The sequence below is a fragment of the Pipra filicauda genome, unplaced genomic scaffold (genome assembly GCF_003945595.2).
Source record: "Pipra filicauda isolate LSUMZ 115617 unplaced genomic scaffold, ASM394559v2 scaffold160_size1671714_pilon, whole genome shotgun sequence".
NCBI classification, from domain to species: domain Eukaryota; kingdom Metazoa; phylum Chordata; class Aves; order Passeriformes; family Pipridae; genus Pipra; species Pipra filicauda.
The window spans coordinates 900,630-924,675 of NW_024104107.1; the positions used below are offsets into that span (position 1 = coordinate 900,630).

The window sequence follows — 24,046 nt, forward strand, 5'->3', positions numbered from 1 at the left end:
TAGATTAACTACATTTTTCCTATTACTTAAGTGAATTTCATAAAAAGAAATAATCTTAAAATATAACTTAACAGAAAAAGACTATTCGGTTCTACTAAGAAGACACACCTGACCTTCTCATTATGTGCTTTTAGTCAGACAGGGTGTTTTCTTGTTGGATATTTTTAACTGGACAAAAGCACAGTAGTGCTGGAGAGATGATTATTATTACTGCAAACATATGTGCTGGAGATAAACACAGTAGATGTGACTGTAATCATTAGCTGAAAGGTTAGGAAAGGGCACAGTCAATCCTCCATTTAAAGACAATGTTGGCTAGCAAAACTTCCAGGAACTAGAATAGTTCCTGAAAGGTCTGGGAGTCCTTTCCATTGTTATCACATCAGGACCATAGTTTGAACAGGAGTAAGAAATAGGAAGGAAATTAAGTAATTCTGAAGTTTAGAAAGGCACATTAAGAGCCAGTTACATTCAAAATGAGGAAACTAACAACAAAGTGGATTGGCAGAAATATTCAAATTTATGATCAAGACAACATTCCCAGTCTCAGGAATTACGGCACAAGCTATGAAGCTGCTGAGTTAAATTTCAGATATATTTGCATCCTAAACATAAATGAGGGTGTCTTAGTATACCTATCTGACAACAGAAATAAGTAGGAAAATAAACTTTTTTGAAAAACTTTCCAAAAAAGATACTGGCCAAATGATTAATGTCATGTAACATTAGTATTTCTTCTACAGATAGAAACAACAAAGCAGGGAAAATGCTGGGAATGCATGAATTTTAATAATGCTAATGATCTGACCAGCTTCTAGGATGAACTAATGCAATAATGCTTTCTCTGCCTGTGCATTTGCAGAGATTACAATTTGGTCTATACCAGTCTAACCGGGAAAGGTTCACTGCAGTGTTAAGAAGCTCATCTCCTTATTAATTAAAAAGTAAACAGTGAACTGAAATAAATGTTACCTTGTGAGTTTTTTGCAGTCAAAAGCAGGCATGTCATGATTTGTGACATATGTTTTTTGCTTGCTTGCTTCTTTTTTTATATCTTCTTCAAGAAGATAATGGATGATAAATTGTAAAAGGAAGAGTCTCATCTCACTCACTCCCCACCCACTTCTGCAATGGTAGGAATGAAATCTGCCCTAAAATTATCTTATCTAGTTGATATTTGTTTTTTTCCTGTTACAAGATCTGTGGGATTTTGTAGGTTTCAAGTGACAGGTGAGATTAAGGATGGAGCTGCACCAGGTTTTCACACTTGTGTGACTTCAAGGCTGAATCTCCAGGCTTGTAGACACAGCTAGAACTTTATACCGAATGTTTTTAGCTCCGTAGCTGTAACTACAGTCCTACAGAGAGATCTGTCATGCCCTACCTTCCAGAAAGGCCCCCTTAAAAGAAGATACATTGGGCAGAATTTTCTGTGGCTTTTCACATGAGTCTCTTGAACCCCTGAAACCTTTCAACATATACAACATTTGGGTCAAAGCATTCCAGATCTTTACTGGACCTCCACTGTATCACTTTTGGCTCAACAAAGCAGAACAAAGAATCGGGACAGATTCTGATATCAGCTCTGCTCAAATAAATTTGGACTCAATGTGTTGTAAATCTTCCATGCTAAATGGACATTAGAATACATCTTTGCAAGAAAAGTTTTTAAAAACAATCATGTATATAGCACAAATCCAAATGAATGGAAAGTTTGCTACTTCATTGGCAGCACATCTGGTCTCACTGCACAGAGAAACAGAGTTGAAGAAAACATGAAGAAGACCATCTATTCCATTTGAAGGGAATTATATTTTGTTAACAGCATGAGGAAATTCAGGTTCTGTCACGCAGTGTACAGGACCTGTGGCTTCAAACATGTTTAAGTCAGCCCCTGCTTACAGGTTTTTCATTTCAACTTAATTGGAATATCTTGACAGCCACATGAACCATTTAACCTGCTCTTGACTTTCTTCCTTTCCTGAGCTTTTCCCACACAAGAAGAGTTTATATTTGACTTAGTTAGGTTAGCAGTTAAAGAGTAAATACTGTGCACCTAGCAAATAAAAATATTAATTCAATCGTAATGCATTTCTGAGTTAACAGCTAGCAAAATGTGTTGAAACTTAAATATCAGAGATTTTTCCTGCTCAATATGTTTGCCACGAATAATCACTGGACCTCAGGAATTATAAATGCACACAATTTAATTTCTTGCATTTTTTTAATATCTTCTTTTGTAAATAAATTAAGACTTCCTATTCGCATGAATTACACACACACATGCAATGACTGGAATAAAATCTTTATGTGATAGTATTTGAATAAATAATGAAATTATCTAGAAAAAAAATCATGTAGATAATTGCCAGACATGATTCCAAATGCTGTGACATTTTGTGAAAGTAAAAACTAGGGGGGAAAAACTGTCAGGCATAAAACATAGTTCAGGAATCATTAAGTAGACATAATTTAATTGTGATTTACTGATTGTGACATCATGTCTGTTTTCATCCTTAAAAAATACAATTACACTTAGTAAGAGAAATGCCAAATAAACAGTTGAGGTCTAGCATACTAATTTTTCAAGTATTTCATTCTTCTTTATATGAAAGTAGCAGTAGCCCAGGACTACATAAGAACTTTTACAATTTTGTATTTATAGTACCTGCAGTCAAAACAGCTGTAAACCCAAGGAAGCAGTACTGACCTGCTTGGGATCTAAAGAAGAAAAGCTTTTACCTTTCCTTCTTTGATCTTGGTTCCAATTATTTGTCTTCTTTGCTGGATAATTTCAATGAGCTGGTCACATTCTTCCATCAGTTTGGTTTCTTGGCGGGACGCATTTACCTACAAAGAAAAAGATGATTAACAAAACCGTTTTTAACGTTTTCCTTTCCCCTTTTCTAATTTGAAAATTGTAATTTCAAAAATGTTGTGTTTGGCACTTTTTTGCTCTTTCTGTGTATAATCTGTATGTTATTTTCTCCTCTCTCTCTTGTATTTCATGAAATACTGAATTGAGTCTCAATGTCTTTTTTAACAGGAGGCAGGACTTGCAAACAGATAATCGGGTATTTCTAACCCACGTGAGAAAAAGGTCCTGTGAGTATTGAGTCATTACTGCACATCAGTGAGAAATGACGTCTCTTCAGGATGTGCTTAACACATCACAGTTTCCAGCCATATAAAGGACTGCAGTGAACAACAGTGCACTTAAGAGCACGAGTACTGGATCAGACAATCCATCTAGTGCAGTATCCCCTCTCTCACTGCTGCTAGTACCAGGATGTAGCACCAGGATCTGCTAGTAAAGCATGTAAGGAAAAAGTCCCTACGTGTATAATGACTCCCACGAATGTTTTCTCATCCTCCAACCATTTGCAGCTCAGAGTCTTCTTGAATCAGACACAATTTGTACATCATTACTAATCCTCAGAAGAATTATATTACATGGATTTATTTGGTCTCTCCTTCAACCCCTGGAAACTTTAAGTATCTGCACCATTCTACAGCAATAAGCACCACAGTTTAACTCAGAGGAAAGTGAGCAACTCTCTCTTTAGAGGGATTTGAACCTCCCTCCTTCCAGTTGCATTTAATGACCTCAAGTTCTTTTACTGGAAAGGAAGTGAACTAATGATACCCATATATGTCCACGTATTGGTTCCCAAAAGTTTCAAACTACCAAAGATCCAAGTGACAATACCAAGTCATGTATCTTGACTACCTGCAGTGAATCAGACAGAAAATAATAGATGTGCTCATGTAGTTTTCTAAAGTATAAATATATGAGCCAATGAAACTGTTTCTAATGCAAAAAAGCTCACAAAGAACATTAGCTTTCTATGGAAAAAGTTGACTTTTGTAAAAAAATAACAAGAAAACTTATAGTAGAAAAGTTTTGATTCTCAGATGAAAAAGTTTTTTTCTGGAGGAGGTTGATTTTTTTGGTGAAAAGTCATCATTTTGTACAACAAGAAAATGTACTTCCCCTTCAGCAGTAGTATGTGTAAAGGGTCAGAGAAAAAGGTAAAAAGGTCTAATCATATCTAGAATAAAGCAAAATTGAAAAGACTGATTTCAGAGCTATGTTTCCATTTGCACTTTGCTAAGAGTAAAAGAGGGTAAGAAGGTAAAGCAGGCTAATTGCCCCTACAGCCATGTCACCTTTTCCACTGCGCTAGTAAGAATCAGTGGTGAACAATAACAGGCAATAGTTTCAGGTGACAAGTAACTGTATTTCACCCCTTGGCTATTTTTTCAGTCCGATGAGCCCCTTGATCTGCATCAGCATTCTTTTTTTTTCTTCCAACAATGTGCTTAAACATGCATTTACCTGTAAGCACATTATGGAGCTTGTTAAGCTTAAGCAAATGCTTATATATCTAAATTTGGACCAGGACCAATTTTGCAAATAACCTCCTTATGTGAAATACACAGTATCCTCCAGGCAAAGAGGGGACTTTTTGCAAAGGCTTGCTTTCATCAAGGTTTTGGATTATCCTTCTCAAACCTTCATAAAATAAAGGTTTGTTTGCACATTTTAGAAGCTTAGTTATTAATTAGATATCAAGATAATGAAGAGAGAATGCATTTGTTTCTGGAAAGGGTCCGATGTAACTGTAAGTGCTGAAAAGATCTGCGTGCAGGAGGTGAAGATGAAGAAACTTCCACCGTGCTGTTTTAGGTGCCTACCTATCTCCTTAGGTTAGCTGTTTGCTATGCCTGGTTTCTCACCACAGTCCATGAGAGACAGACCACTGAGCAGCTCACCCAAAGCCTCCAGCAGTGCCAGTGTCTCTCCACTGACAGCTCAGGTAGCCTGGAAAAATTAATCAGTCAGCACTGTCCTTCCTATAGCCTCTCCTTGTTGTCCCACCACCTTGGCTGCATCATGGACCTTCCTTCAAGCACAAAACTCTGCAGGGCTGTTCTCAACAAGCTGTTCAGTGTGCTAGTTTCCCCAGCCCTGACTTCAGTTTCACAAGTAGACTGAAATTCCACCAAAGAGTGGGGAATCCTACACAGGCTCAGCCAGTGGCAGTGATCACATCCACTGCTTGTAGGCATAACTCCTGTGTCAATACCAAGGTCAGCTCACACCAGAGCCAACTTCAGCACTTAATTATGGTAACACTTTTGGCACTTAATTACAGTAACACTTCACGGGATTTTTGAGTAGCTTCCACTCAAAGCGTTACTTCTAGCAACACTTACATCACCAACTCATTTTGTCAAGCAGAACTAATTAATTTTTGGAATAACTGTCATGAAACATAGAGTAACAGGAAGGTTAAGTCAATATTGTTTCATTTAATGCTCTGGTTGATTTGAATAACAATGTATTAATTGAATCTTAACTTAAAAAGCCCTAGACTTAGAAAACCAAAATGCTTGGGAAAAAACCTTTGGATTTCTTTGACTGCAGAATTCTTTTTTTCTTTGAAATCTGAATAGTACACTCTTTTATAAACTTCATTTGAAGACATTTCCAACTGTATAGCTTGTACAAGCTTATTAAAAATGAAAGGAATATTCCAAAATTATATGATACATCTGAGCTTTGTATGAAAAAACCCAAACCCCAACATTTAATCTAGGGCTTTTCTCAAGCTGAAATAGTCCTTAATCACATTTTCAGCCTACAAAACCTCTGATTGAGTAATAACTTTATAATTGAGCACATGCCTAATTTTACGTGCACTATATTAGCTGTGGCCCTAAAGGGACCATTTGTGAGATTACCACTGAATATTATTTACTTTTTTGTTTCCTAGGAGTCATATGTCAGACCAAAGACCCATAGGCATGGATCAGGGCTCCACTGTACAGGTGCTACAGAAATACCAGAATAAGGCTTTGCCTTCTGCTTGAGTCCTTTGATGAACAACAACCTTGACAATAACTTCCAGCTGGGGCTGGCCAAGGAATGCAAGTTCTGTCTGGTGAAAATATTTGAGGTTTTACATTCTACATTTTTCCACAGTAAAAACCAGAGGCTTAGTTATGATTTAGCAAGAACTATGACATTGTCTACAAACAAGCAAGCAAGAACTGATTCTAGTCCTCCTGCTTTTGTGGGGAATTTATTCCTACTTCTGTAATATGCAAAGATCTCAAACAGGTTACTGAAAAAAAAAAAAAAACCCTAACAAATTTCAAGTTTCTTTCCAGGTTTTCCGGGCAGATGGATAGGGACTGTTGCACTTCGCCTCAGGAAGTGGTTGTAGTAAAAAAAGAAAAATAGGGGTTCCTCAGATGTCTGATAGGGACCTGGAAACAACAATCCCTCCCAACCAAAAAGGGAGAGCAGGCCAGCTGTTCCCATCTCCACAGCCTCAGAACTGTTTGGGAAGTGTTCTGCTCTCTGTAGAGGCTTCCTTGGCTTTCATCTTCAGAGACCTGAATTAAATTGCAGCTTAGGTCATAAGAAAATGAATGTGGTGGTTTCAAAGTCCCCAGCAGATGTTTGAGAAATCACAGCACTACAGCATGGCTAAAGATTCGAGATTACAGTGGAGCTTCTATGGTTAATTCAAAGGCAAACAGTCAGAGGGCTAAAGTCATACCCACAAAAACTTCATCAACTAATATACTGAAGAAAAGGATTTTTTGTAGTGTCTCAGCAGAATTTTCCTTGCAGGAACAAAACTCTCACTCTGAGATTCCTTATAGGTGAGGCAATACTGTCCACAAGTGGAAATCCTCGTGTGTCTTTTTGGCAAATAATCTCTAAATGACAAGCAAAATAAGACACCCTAAATTAGATGTGGCCTGCTTTTTTAAGACTACACTGACTGGGACAAATTCATCAAAACCAGAGCAATTTTTATTTACTAGTCCTGCACTGACTATGCAAAGTGAAAGAAAGTAGGTGGTAGAAACAGCCTTATCTTTGGAAACTGAGGTATGCATTTGTGTTTCAGCTTCACAATATAAAAATAGCCTCAATTCATCAAAGAATAATTTCTTTGTAGCTGTGGGCATGCAGGTAAAGAAGAGGTATGAATTTTTCTTTATGCATTTGAGTTGATAGTTATAGAATGACTGTATACTCACAAGAAAACAAAAACATCAGAAAAGCAAATGGTAGGATTCCACTCAACAACTGTACATCATCATATACTTCTCTCCAGATTTGAGCCTGAATTCCCTCTTACACCAAGCTCAGAAACTGGGATAAAAAAATCTAAAGTGATTACATATAATGGCTGGTACCTGTTTATCTAGGAAAACTTTCTTCATTGTCATGTAGATGTGGAACACATTTTCTTGGATTAGAGTCCCTAGATGAATTAAAGGATTATACTCCTCTAAAGAGAGAGGTCTATTTTCCTCTGTGTTGTAAAGGGAATAACTTTTCTTCATAGATCCACAATACATTGAAGTAATATTTTAACATTGTCCATGTTTCATTTATTTAATTAATAGAAATACAAAGGATAATGATTAATGCACATTTATGAAAAAGTTTCTTCTCTTTCTTTTTATGGATGGCTAGGTTGAATGAGGGTCATGAATTCAAACTTCCTTCATTCCATATCCCTGTTTGATATTATGGATTATTCAATTTAGTCTTCTGTAGAACAAAAGAAACTCTTGGAATATAACTTTTTCAGACTTTGTCTAGTCTATGTGTAAATCTGATTTTATCTATTATGACAAACTGAGCCTTTGGAAATACATGGTATTACTCAGCTTGCCATCTAAACGGATCTTCAACAAATCCTTTATTCTGAAATGGTGCAAAAGAAAAAGAAACGGTCATCTTCCATTTCAAGTGTGCCAGAGGCTTTGTTTTTGTTTGCATTCCACATCTATCTCTAACTAGGAGACCTGTGTTTAGAGGCAGTCTCAGACCAGGTTAAACAAAGGTCAGAACAAAAATATGCCAGCTTACCCTGGCTACTTAGGAATTGTGTGAATGGAGAATCGATTAGGCCAGGATAGCTTAACCACTTTGGGTCAGGCAGATAAGACTATCTGCCCCAATCTTGACTAAAAGCAAACCCTTTTTAGAAGACTGAAATACTCATATTACTAACTAAAATATTATTTTAAAGTTTTTTGTCTCACTGCGCTTTGAAACACATTGTTGAGAAACTAACCAGCAAGATACCTAGCAGTCCTCTAGTGACATTTACAATCTAATCACAAACCAAAACCGAACCAGAAGTTTCATGGAGGAAAAAAAAAACCAAACCAACTAATTGTTTTTATACTAATCCCATTAAAAATATAAAAAATAAACTTGGATGATCTGGAAAGTTCTCATAAAGGTCTACTCCAGACATGATTATGCTGATATCTGTAAATACCATCGACTACGCTTGCTTCAATGAAACAAATATTGTTTTTACAAAATACAAATGCAGCATCATATTGGAACTATAGCTGACATTTCTCAGGATAGGAAAGCACAATGGAGAAAGGCATTTATTGTGAGACAAACCACAGTTTCACAACTTGCAAAGGTCTTCCCCATTTTATTTCCTTCTTCAGAAGTTGGTGCAGCCAGGTGGAGCAATGTCTGGGCTGAGCTCACCTGGCTGATGTGGATGTTGCACAGACACAAGGGCAGGAGGTAGAGAAGCACAATGGGGAGGGCAGAAACAGAGGTAGGGAGACTTTTGACATCAATGAGTCTTAAGACCAGATTAAGCTGTTTGTGAAACTAAGCCCTAGGAGGATGTGGGTTTTTAAAGATGCAGGAAAAAGGTGATATTATTAATTTATTTTTATGCATTAATTTTGCCCTTTATGTTAGTCCTTTCTTTGAACCTGAACAATGAAAATACTTTTAAATTGAATAATATTTATTCATTAATTTAATTTTTTACTTTGTTTTCCCTGCTGAAATTAAACCTTTGTTCCATGCTGAGCAAAATATTCTGCTTGGTACATTTCATTTAGGGTAGAAAAGCAAAAACTATAAAATAATTAATGCAATTCAAAGGACTGCCCACCCCTTAATGAAGATGAAACCAGTGCCCTTGTAACTAATACAGTACTCAAAACTCTCATCCAGGATCCAGGGTCTTTAGCCTTGTGTTTAACATACTCACAAGAGAAACAATACCTTTGTCCTCCTTGTTGCTCTAATTCCTGTTTAGCTATTTATGTTAGGCAGAAAAAGGAAGAACTCATGAGTATTTTGTTCCCATGAAGATAAATGTCTCAGAGATAGAAGGTTCCATAACTTGACAACATTTTGACTAACAAGTTACAGTCTCTGAAGGCAGGCACAAAATATTACTTGCTGCATTAGTTAATCAGTGGTTAAGAGAGAACTAAGCCGCATTTACTAGTCTAAGGACAAAGTTTTGCAAGAATATCAGTTTAACAAAAACCTGAACACATACACATGTATGGATGTGAGACAGAGATGGAGTGAATGGGAACTGGCCACCTTCACAGGCAGTGGCAAGCACTGCTGTTAGTTTATATACAATTTGTGTGACACTTAACCATAATTATTACTCCAATTTACAGATGGTACAAAACGGTTGTAGGTGCAATAATGTATTCCAGCAGGTGCCTAATCTGTACATAAAATGTATGCATAAGTGCTGCAGATCTATGTATATATAGAACCCATTATACTTTTAATTAGTAATTTGTGAAATCAATTTAATAATTCTTTAGGGAAATAGTATTTGACTACTAGGCTATGGCTTACTAGGCATGCAACTTAGGACATCCTTGAATGAATATTCTGTATCGCCATATGTCATGCAGCACGTTTTGTTAGTTTTTATTTCCAAAGTTTCTCTTTTCTAATGCTATATAAATTTAAGACTCTGCCTAAAGCTTACCTGAGATTTCCATTGAATTAATTCAACTTTTGTGAGAGTGGAATTAAATGTAGAATGAAAGTAATTAGAAATTAAAAGGAGATCATGCCATATATTTCATCAAAATAATGTTAATAGAGAAAGTGTCTCTTGTACCTTCTCTCATTACAAGGAAAAAAAATGCTGTGAACTTCTCCCTAGGGTTTTATGCACATCATGAAGTTTGCTAATTAGTCTCTTATTGAGAGTGAGAACTCCTGACTTCCTTTAAGTCATATTTTTCTATTTCAGAAATCAAAAAATGTCATTCACTTCTAGCACTTAAACATAGCAAATAAATGTAGGTGCTGAACAAGCATTTTCACATAAATGGAAGATGCTGGGGCAAAAGAAAAAGAAAATTTCAGTGCAGCTACTTTCCAAGTTATCTGCCAAGTTATCACATGCATTTCACAGTGATGGTAAGCACTTATCTAACCCATTGGCCCTGTCCTAAAAAGAATCCCCAGCAAAGCAGATTCCTTAATCCAAACTAGTAGTGGCCACTTTTGTATGACTGAAGGCCATTTGCTGCAGTTCAGTCACCAGATTTTACATACAGGTTTTCCAACTAAATTTTCCTGTTGAGAACTTCTCAGTTTACTTGAGTTTTGGCTAAAATAATCCCAAATCTCAAGGAACGAGTACCATGAAAAATAGTGAAAACAGGATACTCATTGCTTTTTATTGTCACAAAGACTCTTTATTTTTCGAGTGTCCTTAGGGAACCATGTTGACACATGAGTTTTGACTTTTCTGTCCCTCAAGTAACAGAAGTGCTGCATGTATCTCATACACAAGCTGATGTAGACATTTTGCTACAAAATTTGAAGGAGCAGTCTCATAGTTGAAGTCTTACCAGAAACTTGAATTTCCATTATTTATCGTGTTACCATTTGGCTCATCTCTTTTTGATCAGTCATACATAAAAATGGCCACAGCAGGAAATTTCAGGTGCTGCCACCTTCATCACTTTTGCAATACTGCTGTTACACTGATCTAAAATATATCTAATATGTATGAGTGCTGAGTATCTGTGCCAGTGAAATAAAAGGTCTTTCAATGTACTACTTTTTATGCAGGTGATTATATAACACCCCTTGACACACACAAAACCACTTTTTGGCTGAGAACTTTATGCTGAGATTTAGCCTGAAGATCTTTAGAAGTGAGCTAGAAACTGAGCATTTCCACTACATACAGAAAGAAAAGGATGCAGCAGTTTGAGGGTTACACAGAGGAAAATGCCTTCTCTTCTTCATGAAAGCAAAAATTATTTTGCAGTGGTGTCCAGAATTTGCTTCCTATGATGCTTGGTGAATTGAAAACAAAACAGAACAAAGAGAAAGAGTGAGATACAGATGTTATAAAGCTGTCTACAAGCAAAACCTATTTCCTTTCCCCTCCCCCCTAGATAATTGCTCTAATTTTTCCTCAAGCTGAGTTCAGATTATGTTTCTGCCTAACAGATGAGAAGATTCATGACATTGACTGTATAACAGACATTTAATCATATATTTCCTAGAAGAGATGAGAAAAAAATCCAGAAACAAAACTCAAATTGCTTAGAAAAGAAGTAACTGGCATAAGAGACTGATGTTCAAATTTTTTGTTTATGTCAACGAATACCATGATCTGAAAAACCTCTGCAGGAACCTCACACATTCATAGAATGGAAATTATGACAAAGAAGCAAATTTGCTGTGACATACCACTTTGTCAGCCAGAGAAACCTGTGACATTAAAGGGGAGAACCTAAGTGTTTGCAGCATTATATCCTTCCCTGATTCAAGTGGCTAAATCTGGAGCTGCATACAGCTGGAAGAGGCACAGGCAATCAGAGCAGGGTGCAGCCCCCATCTCCTTGAATGTGGCAGGGAGGGTGGCAGTGCTGCGTCACTCACAGGCAGGGGATGTGTGCTAAAGGCCACACTGGGGCCACTTCAGCACACAGCAGGAGGAAGGGAAACCTGGCAGTGGGTTGGTATGACCACAGGGATGTCACCACCCAGGGATTAACCTATATTGCCATAATCCTAAACCCGTCAATCCCAATTTTACAACAGTGTTTTTGGAAGACTAGTCCAAGGCTCCTGCACAAAATTTAAAAGTAAAATTATCCAAGACAGTTTTAAATGCTCTTAAAAAAGTTTTCTACAGATACTATGAGATGTGTGAATGCTGCAGACTAGGAATACAAACAAATATATATCTGCGTTGTGGCCATTTCCGTTCAATTTTCTCAGTCTGTGGAGAAAGCTATAATTTATCCCATGAAACAGTTCATCATTTTATGCAGTCAAGCCTGCTGCCCCTGGGGAGGCAGCTACAGCTGGCTTCCCTACAGAGAGCAGGGAGCAGAGCTGCCTCAGCAGGGCCAACCCAGAGAACTGCCCTGAGTGACGGGGTGCTCTGCAGAAAGCAGCCTGGCCAAAACCAGGAGAGTGTAGACCTGCCATCATCTCCTAGGAAGGAAAACAAAAACTTTCCTGATTAACAGCCTTTGGGGTTTCTGAAAAACCAAGAATTGACAGACAGGATTACAGAGGAAGGGAGAGTGGAAAGATGGAAAAATTAGTGTAAAACAAAAAATATGTTAGGGTTATATCTGAAAGATGAGAAAACCCTGTATATCAGTGTACACACAAAGAAACAGAAAGATTTGGGACAGAAAGGACTGTTACAGTCTCTAGCATTCACATTTCAGGGTGTGGTTCCTTTTGAGAAAATGGCATTTTAAAAATTGTTACCATAAACTATTAGCATAGACTATACACCCATGTTAAGCATGAAATCAGAGATTCAGGTATTAAAATTGTTATTATTATTATAAAATGTTTAATATTATCTCTCTGTACATAAAACAGTAAAGAATGCAAGTTTGGCTTGATTTATTCACAAAAGTTTTCCTGCTGTTTTGACCAGAACCACTCACAGAATGCAAGAATGGAAGCAGACTTCTTCCGTCGCCCAAGATCAGGATAAATCTCGTCATAAATTGATAAACTCCATCTAAAAATAGTTAAGATTTAGGCCTCCATTGCTGTGATAAGAGGCCGCCCCAGATCCACCCTCCCCAGTGCCTGGAAGGCGTTCAGCTTCCATAACCCACATCACCGATCAGTGCTCGCCTGCTCCTGTAAGAATAAAGTGAAAATAACTCTTTCATAAAGGAATAAGCATTAGTTTTAAAACACAGAGTGATTGGGATTTGGCCTTTGCTATAAAAGAACTTACTATTGGGAAGGATGTATGGGGATCACTCATCTGCTGTGAAGCTGGTTGCTGGGAAGCCATTGACAGCTCACATTGTTGATGAGAAACAGTGGCTCTGTGACAACATTTGGTTTGGCTGGCAAGGATTAATTTATTCAAAACACACAGAGTCTGTTTATTGTTCATTTTCAGAAACATCAGCTTCTGCTCCATATCAAAAGCCAAAAAAGACATTCTTTTTTAATTTTTCATGTAATACCGAATTTTTTGGCTTACGACATGACAAAGGCTTAAAAAAATGTTATTGTTGATAGCTACAAATAAATGTTAGTTAGCATAACTTTTTCAAGTTTATATATACCTTAATAAAAACTTGGTAACTTTAACACAGGTATAATAATTTCCTTTCCTTCTTTGTTTTTCAGAGTTCAAACTATATGTGAAAGTAAAAGCTTTTTTTTTTTATTTAAACTGGTTTCAACCCCCCCCAAATCTAAATCAACATTAAAATTTATTCAAATTAGGTAAGGAAAATCAAAGTATGTAACAGTAGTTTTTAAACTGTACTACCTATGTTTTTACGTGTTTACAAATGTTGTAGAATGTATTTTATATCATTATCTGTAATATATTGTATCAAAAAATGAAAAAGAAAACATTAATACAGTCACTTCCTTTCCTAATATTTTGTAATTTTAAATTTGTAACAGTAATTTTTCAACCAATATATTGTTTACTTCATTTGGGTTCCTGGTTTGGGATAAACTTTTATCACAAAGAAGCAAAAAGAAAGAGTGTAGTGACTTTTTAAAAATCTATCTAAGCCACAGCGTCCCTAATGCTGGAGATATGCTCATCATATCTGAGGTTTTCACAGAGCTCTGAGGAACAGAGATAACTTTAAAGTTTACTCCAACATCCCCACTTGCCAGATTTCCAGCAAGGCCGAGGTCCAGGGTTTGACTGAAGCTCATTTCTTAATATTTAGCTAATTTAAATGCTAATTAGACTAATTTGATGAATAAAACATGGTAGGAATTCATTAGCAACTTTGCTGCTATTGCTTTACGTCTACAGAGAAATTTTCTACAACAGGACTCCAGGGACAGTAGCGCATCTGTTACCAGTTGAACAAGTTGGATTCTTTGTAATACTAAACCTTAGAGTTGGTAATATATTGCAGAACTGCAGAGAAGATGGAGGAGCAATTTTAAATTTTGCAAATCTAGCACATCCTGGACATAGGCCATCACTGAAGAAGAGGCCTTATGCTGTCCTGAGCCCATCTGCTTTGTGGGGTTTGCTCTGAGATTTATATACAGAGGAACAAAATGTGCCTTATCTCTGTCTCACATTACCTACTACAGTCGTTCCAGTTGTTCTGCCTGGTGTTGTTGGTGCCTATACAAAGAAATTAAATCATTCACCTCATGTCTGATACTGTGGATAGACTTTAATGGTTTTATTGAGCTCCATGAAATTAGTGAGGCTCCACAGCTGTGGAGCAGATATGAAAATTGATAAGACAGTGTCTTTGGAAGAATAGTTGGTTGGTTGGCTTTGTTTGTTTGTCTGGTTTGGTTTGGTGTTTTTTTGTTGTTGTCTTGGTTTGCTTTTTTTGGGTGAGCTTTTTTGTCTCTTTTTTTTAATTCAGCATGTGCCATTAGTGGCACTTGGGGATGTGGTTTAGCGGTGAAATGGCAGTGCTGGGTTAACTCAATCTTAAGATGTATTTCCCACCCTTAGGAATTCTAAGATTGTATGATTACCACACTCAACAAGGTACTTAAGCAGAAGCCAAATTTTTAAGATGTGACTTTGAATCTATTTAAAAACAAAAGTTGCTTTTGGGCTTAATTAGATTGCTGAATTTTAGTTTGAAAAAAAAAGACAGAAAATAAGAAGCCCTACGGAGAACTTCCATGGCAAAAAGTAAAAAGTTTTGCTAAACAAGAACCCATTTTGGACACTCTTCTCTTCCTGTGTCCACTACCATGGCTGAATTATTATGTCCATAGGGACATCTAGAAAATCCCCCAGATATCTGGGAAATATAGGTTCAGATCTCCGCATACTGAAGATTTTCTGTGATACTCAGAGTGGAATATGTAAGTGAAGGAACTCAAAGGCCTGTAAGCACCTGTCTTCTCTGGAAGATAAATATATTTCATGTATGACTTCTGATGGCATATATGTATTTAGATAGTTAATTCTGATTTTAAAAAAACCAAAACAACAAAACAGTGGCTAATAGAAATCTAAATGTAGTTGTGGATCTGCGTGTTCCTATTTCTTTGCCTTAATTTTCTTCCTGTAAATATTACTATGAATCACAAAGGACCCAAAAAAAAAAAACATGTTACAGATAATAGGTGATGTGCTCAAGTGCAGTAGTGGTGGAGGCCATATTAACATACCATAATAAAAACAGAACAGGAAGGAATGTAAAGGAGGTCATCTGTATTGATAATACCATTTATCAGTGAAAAAGCTTCAAGTCAATTTGCCACTGTTTTAATTCAGTTCTGCACTTGTTTGTTTTAGTTTTTTTTTGTGGTTTGTTTGTTTGTTTACTTTTGTTTAAACTTTTGCTCCTGAATACTAGGAGTGAATGTAATTAGGTTTATAACTATTTCAAACAGAGTTCAGTACTTACTTCTACATGCTGACAGGTCTGAATGAGTTTCGCCAGAAGAGTTTCCAGCTCAGTATTCCTCTTAATAAGGTTGGTGAGGTTACTCTCCAAATTTTGCTGTTAAAAAGAAAGGAACACATTAGCATTTCAAAGAATTTAATGTTTAGGTAAATATTTGAAAAATCTAATTATACAGGTATGAACATGAGACACTCATTTTGGTATATTCCATTATATGTGTGATTAGATTAAATGTTTTGTCTATGTGAGACAAGAGAGAAGAAAAGTTCAAGATAAGAATGAGTGCTAGAAAACAGACTTTCCAAGGACCCACTAAAAACTAGATTAAGCAATTAGTTTTAGTCAGGAGGAAAAAAAAGACAAGTAAGGAGAAGACCAGGAAAAGTTAAACATTTCCCCAAAAGAAGTGGCTTATTTTGACTGAGAACATTTTTGACTCCTTATTTCCTGCTCTCAGTCTAACATATGAATTTAAAAGCCAGCTGCTAACTGAGGTCTCTGAGCACATGCCCCTTTGGAACTGTACTTATAAGGACCAGTAGATGGGTCAGCACTTTTTTCTTGGGATTTGCAGTACTGTAGGGGGTCGATATAATTGATTTAATCCCCTAGTTGAGCAGTTATGTTTTTTAATCAATAACTCTAAAGAAAAGCTTCCTTTCTACACAGAAGAATGAAGTATCTGCTCACAGATTGTGCCTTCACTAACTGTTCTTTAGAGGGAACTTGTGGCTTGTGTCTGGTTTTATCAACTGATTATGGCTGCCATAAATATCTTCAGCCATGGGAGAAAGAGAACTTTCCAGCTAACGGATCTGAAGCTGCATCCTGGCTCTCTGCAGTTGCACATGAGATTGAGATCTAGCAACTAATGTTTCAGCCTCCTACAGAAAGGAAACCCAGGCACGTGAGGAGCAGGTCTGTGATGGCTGTGACCCACGCCCTGGTCTGGCTGCCTTGGGACCAGGACTTTACTGTGCATCCTGGAACTTGCAGCTACTAACTATTCACTTTTTACTACACATCCTGAGATAACTGCTGTTTTACATGAAATTTCAGCTTCTGGAAGCACATGGGCATGGAAAGGTCTGTGTTTTTGCAAAAACTGCAAAGTTTCCACAGAGATGAAAAGGTCTGGTAAATATAATTTAAGTATATTTAAAAAAGCAAGCCATTAAAAAGAGTTCTGACTCTAAATATTCATTTATGTCAGTAACTTCAGGGCCGTATATTTAATTTTGACATAACTGGAGACTTCTAGCATGACAACCTATTTCTTATTCACCTATATAAGTGTGTGAGACTAGTCACTTGCTTAGTATTCCTGACAAGCTGACAGTCTCTGACTTTTAAGTGTACTTTGTCCTCCAAGCAGTCCCTGGCATCTAGGAAGTATTGAACAAGAATACCAGAAGTGGGCCCGTGTTTTCCTCCTAAGAAGGGCTGTAGTGTCTCTGCAGAGCCTTCATTCATTTCAAGCCTCTTCATCTTTTATTAATGGGTTTCTTTTCTTCATGCTACTACTTTCCCTCCAGTGTATCTATTCTATCATTTCAGTGCCTGCAGCTACCAGTAACTCATCTGACTTCTATCATCCTCCCCACAACGACCACCTCCATACATGCATTTAGTGCATTTAGTGTGTGTGTGTTTTTTCTTGTGCTGTTACTCCCTGCCAATTTCATGATCTTTTAAAACACTTTGTTCCTTGCCCTCCCTTTCTGCAGCTGTGCAGTTTCCTTACTCCTTCTTGCATATGGCTACAAACAAATGAAGATGGCAATATTTCATTGCTGAATCATATGTATTTTGGCATTTACCAGGGCTGATGCCGTAAGCACTAGAGAAGCAGTCAGTTCTGTTCCATTAAGGAAAGAACAAGATTTTAATGGCTTTGCATATATGACCCTTCCGAGAAGGGTGGTGGCTGTTTGAAACACATAATGTTGGCATTTTCTTCCCAGCACAGTTATGCATATTGTGTATCACTGGCTGTAAAAATACCTTTTACACTACATTTATTTTATAGTCCATTAAAGCAAAGAGTAACAAGAATAGGCATCCTTACTGAACTGTTTGAGTTGTATCTTAGATTTCCATAAGCTGTACTGTGAACAATCTTAATTGCAAAGGCATGTTTGCTGTGCTGTCAGATGTCCCTTTGTAGGGCTGAGACTCATGCAAAGTCAAAATACCATATATAGTTACAGTATCAGATAACTTTTGCCTTTAAAAAACAGTTCCTTAAGATGATCCAAATGTTCAAATAGTCTTGAAATTTTATTTATATAACTTCTTAATATTATATATTAATTTTGTACAGTTATGGAACATTGCAGTGATTTTAGATAACTGAAAGTTAGTGATCTTCAACTAAGGCCATTAATACCTGAAAGTTCAGTATTTTGCTCTGAAACAGAAATGTATTGACCCATAGATTATATACAGATTATTATATTAATGATATTTTCAGATCCTGGATATAATAATCTATATTCCTGAATAGATATCCTGGATAAAGAACAAAATCTTAGAATAAATTTCCTATCCACTGAATATAAACATAAACCCATATATATAATTATGGCTTCACACAGTCTCTTGATATCCTCTGCATTTTCTGACTATGAAAATGGAAGATAACTATAATAAGTGAATAGCCTTAGAAAGACTGGAGTTCCCATGCTCTAGGTCCTTGAACTTTGTAATTTTTAATCTGGAACAAATGGAATTTTGTTTCCATGCAAGGGATTGGGGTTTTTTAAGTCAAGAATGATCAGAATTTTGCTAAACTTCTGTTAAGAACAGTTTATATTAATGCTTTACAAGATAACAAGAACCTGGTGTTGCTTACTGAAATTAATTAATCTTTCCAGTTTCACTAGGCCAGTACTGAATGGCAGCTCTTGAAAGTGGCCTGACTTGAAAGTCTTTAAGGTCATTAAACATGATCAATTCTTGCAGTATGTTTATGCAGATTTTCTCTTGTCAGTATCTTCCTCCAGTACTTTCCCCTAGTTTATTCCTATACAGACCATGGTACCACTTTGGCTACCACATGACAGTAAGTACCAGAAGCAGAATTTGAGCTCTACCCTCTGTCTTTACTCTACATAGGGGAACCCAGAAAAAGCCTGAACATTTTAAATTTCAGAAGCAGAAGTTTGCTCACAGACTTTCTAAAATGCTGCAACCTCATTTCACATCTGCACCTGGAACTTCCTTGGTTGTGCAAAACCGCAATGCTAGATTTGGAGCTCTGGCCATCTTGGAAAATTGATCCAGTTGATGTAGACCAGAATTTCTGAGAGAGTGAATTGTAACCAGGTTTTAAGTCTGAAGAAAGTGTGCTTTCACATTATGATGAGTACATGTGAAAATACATGTGAATAACCTTATTCAAAACATCTTCCTTCTTCCCACCTAACCTTCTACTGCTGCTCTGTTAGGTGAAGTGAACCAAATTACAATTGTATTTCTGGAAATGTTCTAGGTAAATTGTAATTTCTTAAACATTTGCACCTGCCTCTCCTTATCTTTTTTTTTTTGTCAGTTGCTAATTTTCATTGTTATCTATCTATTAAAAACTGATCTAGAAACACTGGGGTTGTTTTTATTTAAAGAAGCACCATAGTTGCTGTGCATTTGCTCTGTGGACAGGCTTCACGCGTGTTAACTCAGTAGAGGCAAACTGCTCTCAAAAAGCAAAAGCAAGGCTGAATGCTTCCTGACTTACCAGTGCAGAACTAGCCCAGGATCTTGACATTCCATGCATGCTTTGAAACTGTTTTTACAACATCCAGTGTAAAGTGAAAAGAATGCTTACTGTCCATTTAGCATGGTCTGACAACTATACAATATAAATATTCCTATAATCTTGGGAAAAATCTGAGTAGATGAAATCACAGACATGTAATTGAAAAAGACAGTTAAGGATAGTGTTTCATTTTGACTCTGCATGCCTATAAAATGATATGATCCAGGGACTAGAGTTTAAGTTGGAAAAATTAATGCCAAAAATTAGAGGAAGGCAACTCAGGACTGATCACATTTTTAAGCGGCTGTCTAGCTCACACTCAAATAATGATCATGTTGCAGTAATGATTGCGTGAGGCTCGTGCCCTGATTGAAGTGGGAGGTCAGACTAGATGATCATAGTGGTCTCTTCTGGCCTTTAAATCTATCAGTCTATGAAAACCAAATGTGAACCCATGCCCTTTGCCAAATTAACAGTCTCACGCAAAGCATCGCTTGTCTAAAATTGGAAGGTAGCACAAACAGATAGTCCTAAGCTACTATATGGATTGGAAATACTGTCAAAATAAATTAATGTAAGATTCTAAAGAAGAAAAATGCTGAGTTGTGTGCTCCTGCCTTATATCACAGCAGATAATAACATCCCTGAGATCATCTTCGCAGAAGCATTTTTCTGCTCCATAAAACTCTCTATTCAAAAGGCCACAAAATAAAACATAGCTATCAGCTACACTGAGATTTTAAATTCCATTTGAAATAAAGCAACTGTATTTTTCTAATTAAAATATTATTGTTCCTGCCATTGGTAAATATAAGTATTCATTTGAATTTTTGGCTCACTGCTTACTGGAAAGATGTGAGAACTGGTCTACTGAAACTGCCAGCATATGCTGAGACTCACACACTGTAGGATAGTATATGTAACAACAGCCTTGATCACCACTTACATTGAATCCATCATGATCAAAGCCTTTCAGCAGCAAACACTGACTGCAGTTTGCGTTTCCTTGATCCTGGCGTAAAACTGACCGGAGTAAGGCGTATTTTGTGACTACCTCCTTGTTTAAAGAAGAAAACAACTTCGCACACTGGAAATTAAATTTAGTAATAATATAGGTTTCTTGAGAACCACAGCCACCCTTCCATCACCTCTTTACAAATGGTCAAATTTAAACAGAGCTTATGTATTTTCCAATCGAGTTGGTTAAAGTTTATAGACAAAAGGCACACAGTTACACTGTAGTAAAACAGAGATGAGAAATAAAACACTGTAAAGCAGAAATGTGATTACATCCTAACTTACTCAAGCTAGCAAGGTAACCAGAGTGGTGTTGACATGGCAGATCAGTCTTTAGTATATGCAGGCTGGCTAGAGATCATAAATATACGCTCTGTCACTAACACAGTCCATTCAACCACATCTTCACTGAGACTGTTTTTCCTCCTAGCTTGAAGGCATTATGCTTGCCTGTGCTCCAGTTACGTTTCCACCTCATCGTGGTGACATACCCCACAAACTAGTCCTGTTGCCCCCAGGACTTGTGTCTTATCTATTAAAAAAGTTGCCAATCAAATCTGGAATAACTGCCAAAATATCAATTATGGTTTTCAGCCAGGTTTTGGGTGTATGTGAGTTTAATGTTTTCTTTGGTGTTCTTTATTTAAATGGACATGTCACATGCACATGGAAAAACTTGAGCTAATTTTTATTCTATGTAATTTTCCCGAAATAGGTGACTACTCTTCTGCAGGATACATGTGACTGAAATGCATGTATTTCTCCAGCCAGGGAATGGTAACATTCGCAGTTAATAGGAATGATTGACCTCAAGTCTCAAATGTACAGAGCTTGACAACTGCACTCCATATTTCTATGTGTAAAGAAATAACAGCTATCAACAGTGTTGATACACTCCTGGGGACTAAGATATTTATCTCAAGTGATTGTAGTATATCACAAGGAAAGACCCACGAGATACTACATTGTTAAGTAACTGTCCAGGACTATTTTTATTAAAAGTGCAATGAAAATATCTGCATTTGAAGCCACTATGACTTCAAGGGCGTGAACTAAGTTGTGTCTATTTTTATATTTCATAGGAATGTCACTTAATTTTTTATTAACCTCTATTTAATACAGGACATTGTGGAAACTAAAGGAAATCCAAGCATTTCAAATTCTTGACCACATAAAATCTGAGAAGGCAATATTCTAGGAAAAACCTCCAATTGCACTCTTGTGTCTCTGGAAAGCCATGTCCTCAAATACACCAATGGTCCTTGCCACTTGCAGCCACAGCTCTGCCCTTTGATTTAACTATACTCATCAGTCTTTTAGACTTCCTTCACTGTTCTTCTCTCTTCCTTGGAGCACAAGAGAAATTTCATAACTGGGGCCTTTGAGGAAAAAGAATAGGACAAGAAATACACATATGGTACACTATAGCAAAAGTTTTCCACTGATGTGTACTGTAAGGCTTCAGAAAGAAACAATATATATTCTTAAAAACTATTCTGCCCATAATAGGGACTGTGGTTACCAAGAACACAGGCCAATGAAACTTACATTGCTTAGTTATTTTCCTTATTGTAATGGAAGGACATACAAAAATGAAATTAAAATAACATTTTCTTTTAAACAGGCATTCAAATGTTATAAGAACTTTGTTCCAGTTTAGGAAGTGACAAAACTGACTATATAGGACAAGCTTTTTTTTAGAGATTCCCATTTCAATTAACCTACTAGAAGATATCCAAATGTTAACTTGGCTGGGATATGGGGGTTTTTTTCAGTCCTATTTTTAATTAATCAAAGAAGGACCAGAATATTAATCAGGAATCTAGGATCAAGAAAGAATAGGTTTAGCATCTGAGTAAATTAAAAGCAAAAATGTATCTTGGACTGATATGTGAGTTAATAAAGGTTTACAAAAGTGTAGATATATCTGAGGCCACAATATATTAGATTTTTTTTTTCCTTCAATGAAGGAGTCAAACTGGAAGCTGAAGTGTTAAAGGAACATAACAAATACCAAACACCTTGCATTTAAAGCATGTCATTAAAGACTTATTGTGGAGAGTTAGAGGGTTTATAAGCTCCTGCTTTTCCCCGTGGGCTAATCCAGTGCAATGAAGGGGGTTAAGGAGAACTTGAACTATTGCACAGCTGTTCTGCAGCATCCTAATTTCAACCTCCCAGGACATGGAATGTACTTAAAACCAGGAATTCAACATGAGCTCCTGCTCATGAGATGCATAGTGTAATCTTGCACAAGCAAGATCTGGGAAGTATTCATTCCAAAAATTGAAATTTTAAGTTTTTCACAAAGCTAATGACAGGCATCTATATGAAAAGAAAGCAAAAAGATTATCTAAAGAACCACAATTTATGCAGTGTTACTGAAGTCCTGGTTTCTACAGATGTCTGCCTAAACATTTTTGAAAGCTTGTATTTATTTAAGAGGTTTTATTGTGGAAGGAAATCTGGTTTTAATCAGTCAATACATGTTACTGCATTTTGCGGTTGAAAAATTCTATCTTATCTAAGCAGGTATGTGTAAAAACAATTCAGTATTATGCAAAACTGGCAGGTTAGAAAGGACAGCTAGATAGGTAAGGAGTAGAGAAGGTCAACATGGTGATTTGGTCTGTATAAGGTAACAGACTGGTGGAGCTGCCACAAACCTAATTCAGCTCTTTCTGCTGGCTTGTAATAAAGCTGACACTTGAGGGCAGCTGCACCCATCTGTATTTATGTTTCTCAGCATAGCAAACAGACCTCTATAGCTTGCTCTCCTGAGGATATTAATTGTCCATCCAGAGAATGAAGCTATGAGTCCATCTCCTGTGCAGTTCTGCTATAGGGAGGAAACAGGTGTACCTGTGAGCACAGTATATTCCCAGCTGTTGCCCTGGTGGTGTATTAGGAGCCACATAGGCACCATCAGTAAGCCCAAGTGAAGCCAGAGAACAGCAACTTTTTCAGAAAATGCCAATCCCACTGTCAAATGGCATGGTTCATGAAGCAAGTGTCAACAACTAGTCAACCAGAAAACCCAATTCTGACATAGGGTGAATTATACTAAACCAAGCACCACTTAAAATTGTGTTTTATGGGGAGTTGTTTTTTATGTTTATAAACTCTCCAAAATTTTGCCAATAAGTACACCATGAGCTAATTCTTCCACTCTGGAGTGCTCTGGTTTTGCATCACTGAAGTGGCTCTGCCTTTTCCTTGCAGTGAAAAGGCTCCAGCTGGGAGAGGTTACTCATCTTAAAAAAGTTGGCATCTGTCCAGTCTAGTGCTCATTCTGTCACATGCTCACTGCCTTGCTGCCCATGGTTAGAGCTTGGTCTGGGCAGAAGTGGGAATCTCCCTGTGTTTTCTTCTCCTCATTTGCTCTATTTCCTTTACGGTAAACTAAAACCATCTACTAGATTGAGTAAATGCCCTGAAATAAGTTTGGTAGGGGAACTTGACTTCTCCACTGTCTTCAAGTTTAGATACAAGTTTAAGTACTTTTTGGAAAAGAAGGCTTAAACATTCATCTAAAATACTTGTCAACCTGGCCTGATAATATAA

At 36.9% G+C, this 24,046-nt stretch overlaps 1 protein-coding gene across 1 annotated transcript in view; it reads right to left on the bottom strand.

Annotated features, from left to right (window-relative positions):
• Nucleotides 1–17,196, bottom strand: part of MID1 (midline 1) — a 48,982-nt gene extending 31,786 nt beyond the window's left edge. Inside the window, exons 1-3 of the mRNA XM_039379235.1 lie at nt 17,068–17,196; nt 15,709–15,804; nt 2,743–2,850 (exon numbers count right to left, since the gene is read on the bottom strand). Coding sequence (XP_039235169.1) covers nt 2,743–2,850; nt 15,709–15,804; nt 17,068–17,196 — 333 coding nt within the window. The remainder of the gene's footprint in view (nt 1–2,742; nt 2,851–15,708; nt 15,805–17,067) is intronic.
• Nucleotides 17,197–24,046: the final 6,850 nt, after the last annotated feature.